Genomic DNA, 11,486 nt, shown 5'->3' with positions numbered 1-11,486 from the left:
TTTAGTGATACGAGAATATAAATTAACTTTGAATATTTTCACCCTCAAAGTCGTTGAATTTGTTGGGCTAAATTTAAATACAAAAATGACTCCATGAGATTCCGTTCATACGAAATTTAATTACCCAAAAGCGCTTAACATATATCCCATTGAAACATCTCAGCAACAAAATTGAATACTGAATATCTATTATATATAAATGGGGCTGAATATTGAAGAAATTTTATTTTTAAAATACAAATAAAAACAATTTTTATGTTTAATGAAGCATGAATATAAATTGAATTCAAATGTTTTTTCAGTCGACTTTGTTTAATTTTCAAGGATGGTATTTTGTTTTATTTCTGACTTCTTGTGTGGTTTAGGAATGTCTTTGCCAAGGAACCTACTTGATTGCATTCAGACCACGTGTACGTATGTAAGGGTACGTTAGGTATGATAGATATATATTAAAATAGTGAACGAAAATTTAAATAACGTCACATCGAGGATAGGTCCTGGAAACGGAAACGTAGACAGACATTTCATTCCGTTGTTCAAATATTTTCCAGATCTATTGCTTATATACAGTTGTAAGCAGTTTCTTTGTATGGATGTTTCGGGGCAGATCAATACAATCTTACAAAAATTTCAAGCTTCATCTTCTGAAAAGAACGACTTTGTAACAATTCGACTTTGTTTGAGTATTTTTCATTACCCTGCGAATTTAGTTTTTGACGGCAAATGTTTGATTAATTCGACTTCTGACAGATTTATTAGATTTTGGTATACATATTATATCATATTATAATATACACATTCGTAATTTTACATAGCAAATATTGGATTCATATATATATACACATTGCAATCACATCCGTTCTCTCATTACATATTGAAATTCTAAAAGTCAGAAGTTGTCAACTCACGCCATTAGATCATAGCATCATTTATAAGTGGATATGGAGATACATGACCCATTGTACGCGATACTGCAAAATTGATCTTTGTTTTGTATTTCCATGTCTTTTTGAACAATATTTGCAATGTTGGCTACGGCGCTTATTGAATAAACTCAAGCATTGTCAGATATTCAATCGTACCTATTTGGGTCACTATTTCTCTAGTTCATGAATGATCAACGCAAAATGAACGGAAATTTTGAAACTGGTGCGACATTGTTTTCTTAATGTCTAAACCGAGAACATCAAGTAAAAGACGTTTTTCCCAACAGCACAGAGTCGCATGCATGCCGCTTTTAACAAGTATACGTGGATTTTCGAGTAGTATCTTTCACTTTGTTTGCCACAAGCTGACTTCTGTGAAGTCATTGTATGGAAATATTGAATACCTTATTGTATTGAGCACCCATTTGAGTTGGAAATGCAACTGGTGAAATCAATATAATTACTAGTAAATATCATTGGATTATTGATGTGCTTGCATAGTACCGTTCATTCATTCTGGCGGCCCAATATTAATCGTAATTCTTGTAAATGTCCAAAGTCTAATTGCTTCGCAAACACCACCACGACACTTTGTTTGAGTTTTACTCGAGTATTTCGTAACAACGCAGACAGAATGACTGCAATAAATTTCATCGCTTTTACCTGCATTTCACTTGAATGCAAAGCCAATAAGAAAAGCTCCAAATGCCCGTACAACTCCGCCTTTTAATTTTTAATCAGTTTTATGTCTTTGTTGTCAATTTTATGCCTGTAATAATGATATTGAATTTTCAAATAGGGTTTATACCATTAAAATTGTATCAAAGTTGTTTTCAACCATATAATTTATTTTTAATCGACATATGACTTATAAAAGGAATAATATGAAAATATTTCTGAAATTTTTGCAAAAAATGTTTCAAAAGAATCAAGTTAGATTCTATTAAGCTATACGAACTTAAATGGGCATGGCTTCGGATTTGTTTAAATTGCTATTTCGACCCAATTTCTAACGCCACATCCCTGATTTATAGTGACAATTATTGCAAATGTTTTTTTCATTGGAACGCTCATATCCAAACGGATTCGTAAAAGAAAATCCTCGTTTAATTGATTTTATAATTTGTTTCCCGTGTATGTTTTTGTTTTTTGAAATGCTTATTGTATACATTCCTTAGTTCGTAAGTTTCAATGTGGATATTATTACGGGACGCTTGTAGTTGAATTAAGTCAATTTTATGTTCCTGTTACAACTTTTCAGATTGGCGAAATATTGTGTGTTTTTCAAAACTTCCATCAATGAGCACTAAGAACAGCAAGAAATGCTACAAACATAAACCCTGTGAAACAAATTTAGTATCATGGGACAAATATAGAAAATATCTCATCTTTTATTGAAGGTGTTTTAGTAATATATTGCTTTGTATTCAATATCAGCGATGAAACAAAATAAGTTTGATTTTATTAAAATTTGAACTGTCGACACAGTATTATTTACTCAATGGTTGCTCCCCATACTTCAAATTGCAGTTTGCTCACACAGTTATAGCAAGCCATAGTAAAAAAGTATGTGTTGCGATAGGCAATATACGATATATCAATATCGCATTATCCCAATTAAACTAATGTTATATAATGTATTGATAACGATCAATCGACCAACAGACCCCTATTTAACACCGACCAATTTTGCATTTTACAGAAATTAATTTCATAATTTAGATAGAAACTTATTACTAAGAACAGCTGAGACTGAAATATTTCTCTGAAAAAGATATTCTCTAGTGAGTATATTTTATAAAGTGGTATTATGGAATTTCTTCAGGTTTATATTAACAGTCACTAATTTAAAAGTAAAATTTCCATTTTTTTTTATTACATTTTTTATTATTTATTGTATTCTTTTCTTTGATTGTTACGACCGACAACAAATTCTAGGCTTCGCCGTTTTATTTATTTTTGTAATCTATCAAAGCATGCAAAAAACTTGTTTTGATTTTTTGAATGATGCGCTAAGATATTTCATTAAATCCGCTAATTGCCACAGAGGAACCACGATAAACAATGTTTTTCATTATTCATGTTAGTTGGTATTGATAGATATTTTATAATTAATATTAAAAAATATACTTGGGTCCTTATCGCGTTTCGAATTTCTTATAAATTGAATGTTGACTTTATTATAACCACAGAGATGGAGAAGGAACGGCGGGAAGATGTGTTCTCAGAAGTCGCAAAAAAATTCCCAATGAGGGAATTCAAAAAATTTGCCAAATCTGAGATTGGTCTTGTCCTTGATCACAATGACGTCGTATCGATTATTGTGAGCAACAACTACGAATCAGACGAGGAACAAAAAGTTCAAATTCTTCATCATTGGGCAGAGAAAAATGGTTTGATACAAATGTTTCTTACAATAAACCGAATTCTTTGTTTTATTGCTATATTCGAATTTTGGACCGCTTGCTACAAAACGACATACTTCTAAATTTAAGAATATTGAAAATTCATACATTGCATAACTTAGAATTGTGAACCCGATTACCACTGAGCATGTTGCTCAAAATCCTTCGGGAATTTCGATTAAATAAAATCTCGATAAAATATTACCGTTGCCTATTAATATTCTGTAAGATCATTTAGAGGCCGCAAACAAAAAAAATAAAAATTCACTAATTGAGGTCATTTTTAATCCTGTATCGAATTTCAATGTTGTAATAACATTTGCAGGAACAAGAGCAACAAATGAGAAGCTAAAACAACTTGTTATCGACTACTTCAAGATGGGGGAGAAAAAGGAAACTTATGAACCTGGTAGGTACTTCGAAAAAAATCTAAATTTGAAACCAGATTAAAATTGTAATATTTGTCGGCTTGAAATATCATTAAACAAGCCTTGAAAAAATTTCACAAAAATCATATCATGACCACGCAATGTGTACACTAATTCATGGTAGAGCCAATTCTTATCACAGTCATGCTAACAAAAAAAATTTTGTTATAGCATGTGTCACCACTATTTCTATGATTGTGTTATCAGCAATTAACTACAATACAGCTTATGCCAATTAACACTTTTAATTATTTTCCATTAGCCGAAAGACTTGAAGACGTTTTTCAGGCGATCGTTGAAAGATTTGCAGATATCAGGCAATTCAAACGTTTTGCTCGATCTAAGAGTGGTCTCTCCCTAGATCACAGCAAAGTTCGTTCCATTGACGAATCTAACAACTCGTCTGAAGATAAATGCATTGAAATGTTGCATACTTGGAAACTAAAAACTGGTGAACTATTTTTTTTTATTCTTATGTTTCAGCGATTGTTAAAAAAAAATATAAAAAACAAAATATAAAAATTATTCATTGTTTCTATAATTTCAGATTTTTTTGAAAAGTCAAATTTATCTGCAAAAATAGAAAAATTGGTTGATGACTATTTTTTTGAAAAAGATGAAGAATTTGAGCCAGAAGGTAAGAATGACGTCATTGTTTTTTGACTTTCATGCTTTTGTTTACATTTCATGTAAAAATGCAAATTACCAATCAAATCGAGGTCATGTATCAAAACAAGAATTCCATTTGCCTATCAGTGCACTTTCCAGTCGTATTCTTTCAAGTTACTTTCTTTGTATTGTGTTTATTTTCTGAAGTATTCACTTGTAGTTAAGTCAGTTAAAATATTCTAATCCTAGTATATCACTATGTACTATACCTCTATAGGTGCTGAATATTCGAGCCCAGCATCTACAAGTCAACAAATGGCCCGAAATCAGCAGAGTCAAGAATATCATGATGATACTAGAAGGAAATCTGGCACAAGACACCATGACGAAACATGTAATACATATTAGTTGTTAGGACTTTTATCTTATGCTCTGAATTATTGTATAACTTTAAACATAATTGTGAGTTCTACTAAACTTTGACAGTTGGTATTATTTTTATTTTCTGCTTTCCTCAATTTGAAATCTAAAATGTACCTATATTTGTTCAATTACGATTCAAGTTTAAAAAAACATATTTTAAAATATAAATTGTAATTGTAATATTCAGGTCAAGACGGGCCGAGAGACGATGATGGCGATAAAAGAGAAATAAATCAGTATCCCAAAGATAAGGGGGATTCCACCCATGGAAGCAAACAAAAAACAAGTGAGTTATTTGCATATTTTGCTACGGTAAATTAATGAATACCGCTTCCAACAATTTTCGACCGGCAGTAATTCGTGAATGAGGGTATCATATTTGTTTACGCTTTGTTTCAATAAAGGGGGAAAACAGATCAACTACATATAAAAACCTAGGTTCGAATTCTTTCACTCAAAACCGGCTTAAAGTTCCCGGCCTTGGTTCAAATTGAAAGTCAATCAGTAGAATAATTATGCAAACTTTAAATAAATATACTCAATCATGTCATAAAAAAATAAAGACATACCAGCTTGTTAAAAACATATCATTGTCATATTTGTCAATATAAATTGAAATTCATCAATATTTTATTTCAGGCTCTGGAGGTTTATTCGGCATTTTCAGAGCACGTGAGTATTGCGTTCTGAAGTTTTATAATTGAATAATAAAGTAAAATTTTATTATCACGAAAGTTACAAACTTATAACTGGAATCCTTAGAACCTCTAGATTAAATTTTGTATACAGAATTTCAGTTTAATACCTCAAACTAGACCGCCTCTCTCTTTCTTCCATTATCAAAGTTTACTCATTCTTAGCTCATTTATAACAGCCCCCTAATTTTTGATATCAAACTAAATTTTATTTGCGCTACAAAAGCTCCCTAGTCAAGTTCAAATTGTACCCACCCCGACCCACAAAACCCCTCAGTATTAAGTAGAAATAGTGCTTCAATACCTCAGAACACCGTACTCCTCTATCAAATACAAATCCTGCTACAATAACTAAGAACATCTTACTCCTCTATCAAATACAAATCCTGCTACAATAACTCAGAACATCATACTCCTCTATCGAATACAAATCCTGCTACAATACCTAAGAACATAATACTCCTCTATCAAATGCAAATCCTGCTACAATAACTAAGAACACCATACTCCTCTATCAAATACCACTTTCACTAATCCCAACCAAGAAAACCCTTTAATATTAAGTAAAAATCCTGCTTCAATACCTCAGAACACCGTACTCCTCTATCAAATACAAATCCCGCTACAATAACTCAGTACACCATACTCCTCTATCAAATACAAATCCTGCTACAATAACTCAAAACACCATACTCCTCTATCGAATGCAAATCCTGCTACAATAACTCAAAACACCATACTCCTCTATCAAATACAAATCCCGCTACAATAACTCAGTACACCATACTCCTCTATCAAATACAAATCCTGCTACAATAACTCAGTACACCATACTCCTCTATCAAATACAAATCCTGCTACAATAACTCATAACACCGTACCCCTCTAACAAATACCACTTTCACTAATCCCAACTCAGAAATCTTTTCAATATTAAGTAAAAATTCTGCTATAATAATTAGAAACGCCATAATCCTGTATCAAATACATATCCTGCTACAATAACGCAGAACACCGTACTCCTCTGTCAAATACAGTTCCTGCTACAATAACGCAGAACACCGTACTCCCTATCAAATACAAATCCTGCTACAATAACTCAGAACACCGCACTCCTCTATCAAATACAAATCCTGCTACAATAACTAGGAACACCGTACTCCTCTATCAAATGCAAATCCTGCTACAATAACTCAGAACATCATACTTCCATATCAAATACAAATCCTGCTACAATAACTCAGAACACCATACTCCTCTATCAAATACAAATCCTGCTACAATAACTAGGAATACCATACTTCTCTATCAATTACAATTTTTACTCTAAGCCTTGATTAAAACAACATCCCCGTTAAATAAATACATATTATAACCATTTTCAATTTGAAAAGTTCATTTTTTTAAAATACAAAAATGGGTTTCAACTAGGGTAAGCGAAGTAATTTAGGTGTTGAGCTTCTAGATTAGATATTATTATACATAAGAACAGCAAAAAAATCTGTTTTATATGGAGGATACATTTGCATATAATAATTTTAGGTGTGAATTTTATGTCAAAAGTTTAGCAAATTCACTCTGTATTACGTTTATACACGTACGATTGCTCAATAGCAAGTATTTTAGCATTATCACTATGCAAGCATGAATTTAATTTTGTATAAACCATTTTACGGGATTGATAATACGAAAAATATATTATTTTCATAATTAATTATTCTCTTTGCCATTGAGTGATTCAAGTTTGTGATTGAGATTGTTCAAGTTCAGTTAAAGTAGGTAATGGTTACATTAAAAAATAACGATGAAAATTTAGAAATCAAGATATATATTGAAATTGAAACAACCAATTATTAATAGGTAAACATGTATCGAAGTTCCAAAACATTGTCTGCAAAAGGGCTTGGAAGCAATCAATTGGACGAGTTACTGAAGCATACAAAGAACAGAATCTCAGGGAACCGACGTTTGAGGTCTATCCAAAAATAAAAAGAATAACTCGTTTTTACCATGGAGAAATGGCACCAAAAGAAACAGAGTACAGGAAGGAAGCTGGGTTTAGTGCTCTGCAAGAACATGTCACGGAGGGAGTAGGAGTTTCATTGCAAGAACTGATTGAAACTTTCAATGATAAAACAGTGCGACATATTGAGCTAGTCGGTCAAGCAGGCAGCGGTAAGACCACCTTGACGAATAGAATGGTCCGCGACGTAATCAGTTCTAGTGGCTTAATTGTTAAGTGGTATTCAGCATCTGGCCTTTTCAAAAAGTGGTTCAAGAAACGATTTAAACTTGTTCATTTTGTCAATATTCGTGATCTTGTTGACTCCGATGCAATCAGTGCCCAAGAACTACTGTTTGGCAACTTAATTACTGACTTGGATGACAATACCATTCTGTATGGTTATCAATGGGTCATCGATAATCAAGAAGATGTCATTTTCTTCTTTGATGGATTGGATCAGGCACCGTGGACTCTTCCAAAATCCTATCAAAAAATAAAGCACGGCGAAAAAGCTAGCACATCAACCGTGATGTCCAACGTAATCTCTGGCCATCTCTTACCCAGAATTAAAATTGTCATGTCTTCCCGCGAGCATTGCATTGCCCCACTAACTGGGAAACTTCGACCTGATCTAATTTACGCTTTGATAGGACTAAGCCCTGATGATGCAAAGGATTTATTCGTAGCCTTGCTCGGCGATATCGGCCCACGACAGTGGAATAAGATTAGCTCAACTGCCCCATTTCTAATCCCTCTCTTTTCTGTTCCTGTTTTCTTGGTGTTCAACGCAATCGTTCAGTCATACGATCCTGACAACACACCGGATACCATGACCAGTGTCATGATGAACATTCTTCAAATTTTAATCGAATCTGAGCATATACGCGAGAAGGTAAAAATCGCAGAAATCCTTCACCAACTGAAAAAAGTCGCATTCACTGGTACGAGAGAAAAACGCGTCGTATTTGAAAGTAAAGAATTGCAAGACAGTGGCATCGATACGAAAACCATCAGAGACATTGTTATTAAAGTTCCAGGCAATTCGATGTTTAGACAAAATTTACTTGACGGGCAATATCGTTTCTTCTTCAGTCACCAGACGATTCAAGAGATACTCGCTGCTCTTTACGTTTGTGAGATGAATTTACCAGAGTTTGGAGATTTCGTGCATCAATCTCTTCATCTTGATCACTGGTCGGTAGTGCGAAGGTTCAACTGTGGAAGTCTACTCAACGACACTCTAGCGAGGGATGAATTTGGTCAATTGCTCAAAAGTGAGTTTCTTTCATTTTTTTTTTATCAAACCTAATTTAATAAATTTTCAAGCTCTGTCATGATTTTTGACTATTTTTGATATATATTTTGACAGCATCTATCCAAGCACCCAAATTTTGTACATGAGTATTTAAATATTTGCACAAAACGGATAGAAAATAAATTTACCTTTTTTTTTGCAGTTGACCAAAAAAACGAAAAACGGGACATTTTGAGACGTAGCATGGACGAGGAACTCAAAAAAACACAGGATTCGTTTTCTTTGATGGAAATGTTTGCATCTCTATACGAAGCAAATGATGCTGATTTAATCAAGGATCACGTCAAAGTTATCAATTTCGAAAATACATCAATCAACCCCAGTGGAATGCTAGCGATTGCATCGGTAATGCGACGTAGCGAAAAGCTAGATCTCGTGCGTTTTTCCCGTTGCAATCTAGATAGCGAGTTAATCGGAATTTTGGGAAAGAATGTCAATAATACTCAGCTGGAGGTTTGTTTCGTTATGTTTATGCTCTTTCTAATTTGTCCGTACAAATATTTTCTTTTATTAATTAAGTTTTCTGCCAACCTTCAAGCAACGCATGTGGCGCTCGTATTTCTTGATAAAAATGGAACCATTAAGCCCACTAGTCTTGATTGTAGTAGCATTTTAAAATAAATGTATTTTTCAGATTTCAAGTTTTGAATTCACCCAAACAGAAGTCGAAATATCACGCGACGGAATGAAAGAATTGAGCTCTCTTCTGCAATCGTTTGCTGCTGCATCAGTCAATATTCATTGCTACTGCAGTGATGACGCTTTGCTGGCATTTGCAGATACTTACAAACGCGGAACGGTATTACGATTTTAAATTTTATATAATCAAAACGATTTGCGTGCTCTCATAATGAAACAGAGAAATTGACGTAAACCGAGTAGTTGAGTAGACTTGCTAAACTTTTGACAATAGCAATAATAGATAGGGATCTTCTAACTTCCTTGAATTATATAAACCTCCCAAAAAACTAGTTAATTTAATATTTTCAGGATCATACTAAGCGTATTGGAGTTTTATATAATTGTGTGTCGTTTTTATATTTCGTTGAGAATGTTATGAGACAATCGAATGATTTGAAAAATCAATGTTTCAAATTTTCCTTCAGATCAACAACTTCACTTGGAAGCTTTCAAGCATGATAAGCGCAAAAGTATTTGTTGGTATTTCTGCGTTTGTTGAATCTCATGTTGATAAGTTCGTAACAAACAATCGAAATTCATTTGATGAGTATGACATCGGAATCCTCAGTAGGAGCAAAGGATCAAAAAAGGTATGCAAGAAAGTAATTATGAGAGCAAGTTAATCTAGCAAGTTTATTATACTGGGCAGATAAATATTTGAATTACTGTTAAGGGTTTAGTGCAATATACACTCCGCCCTTCAACATACAATGTTTTACCTTGAATAGTATCTGATGCTGGTTTAGTTATATAAATGACGTAGTTTTCATTGAAAAAAGCCACTGTGATGGGTATTTTGATAATGACAAATTAAGGCCCATTTCCAGAATGTTTTATCCCTATTTTCAATTTTTGTAGTTGTTTTTTACTGTTTTGCACGTTTTTGCAAGCTTTTAAATAGTTTTTCCCTGTAAAATGAAACGGGCTTAGCTTAGAGGACATAGCTTTCGCTGGAATAGGCAATTGTGATAAGGAGATTCTAAAAATGACAAATTAACGCCCATTCCAAAAACCATGTATTTTATCATAGTTTTCGAGGGCACTGAGCAAACGTCAGTTAAATCTTAATATTGAATTGTCATGGATATCTTGATAATTGATCATATTAAAATTGATGTTCAAAATGGCGAATACGTGTACTTTCTTGCTTATATACAAAGTTTATGACAAAATAGTGGAAGCTATTGTAAATCAGCTGAGATTCAAAGGTGTCAATTCAAATATGAGCGCTTGAAGGCCGCCATCACGCGAAAGCAAGAGCGAAGGTTTCGACACCCAGTTGCGAAAGGCCATTTCATGCTTCATTATAAAAGATATTTCAATACTTCACACAGTAGATACTTTTAATGGATAGACATACTTCACCGTATATACAATAGATATCTCATTTGGATAAGTGAAATGTATTTTTGAGTATCCGTGATTGAAGTACACATTTCTGTTCGGGATGCAAGTGTGAGAACAATCCAAACAATATACATTGATATGTAGTCGTATGCATAATTTGAATATGACTTGAACATTTCTAATAGCCCAGCCAAACATTTCCTGATGAAACATTTAGAATAATCAAAAATATTTGGACTGAATGCTAATTCGCTATTTTGTAAATTGTTCATAGATGGCGATTCATGAACTCGAGGTACGGGTCAAAATGTCAGATACTCTCTCCTCTCAATATGGCGATGTTTGTTCGATATACGACGTTTGGGAGTGCAATTTTGCCGACAGCCATTTGGAAGCAAATCACTTGAGGATTTTCAAAAAACACGCTGGAAACAGCAGAGTGAGTAGATAAGCAATATTATTTGACCATCAACATATTTTCTGCATTGTTTCCTATCTTCATGCCTAAAACATTTCAGTTCAAAATGAATCAAGCACGATGTGGCTCCAAGTTATTTTGTATTTCAATTTATTTATAAATGGCGTCGAGTAATCAATTTAATAATGACTGCTCAAATGCTGAAAATATATCGCTGTCAGTATTTAGCAAATG

At 33.3% G+C, this 11,486-nt stretch overlaps 1 protein-coding gene across 1 annotated transcript; it reads left to right on the top strand.

Moving 5' to 3' along the window:
• The first annotated feature begins 2,630 nt into the window (after positions 1–2,630).
• Positions 2,631–10,618, top strand: LOC120326635 (uncharacterized). The gene is made up of 11 exons (XM_078111981.1): positions 2,631–2,710; positions 3,119–3,319; positions 3,657–3,740; positions 4,022–4,210; positions 4,307–4,396; positions 4,646–4,762; positions 4,979–5,077; positions 5,431–5,463; positions 8,949–9,259; positions 9,441–9,605; positions 9,913–10,618. The coding sequence occupies exons 2-11, from the start codon at positions 3,121–3,123 to the stop codon at positions 10,108–10,110; spliced, it is 1,485 nt and encodes a 494-aa protein (XP_077968107.1). The 5' UTR covers positions 2,631–2,710; positions 3,119–3,120; the 3' UTR covers positions 10,111–10,618.
• Positions 10,619–11,486: the final 868 nt, after the last annotated feature.

The sequence above is a fragment of the Styela clava genome, chromosome 4 (assembly GCF_964204865.1).
Source record: "Styela clava chromosome 4, kaStyClav1.hap1.2, whole genome shotgun sequence".
Classification (NCBI taxonomy): Eukaryota; Metazoa; Chordata; class Ascidiacea; order Stolidobranchia; family Styelidae; genus Styela; species Styela clava.
The sequence above is the reverse complement of the archived record's forward strand: the minus strand, read 5'-3'. Positions and strand labels throughout refer to the sequence as shown.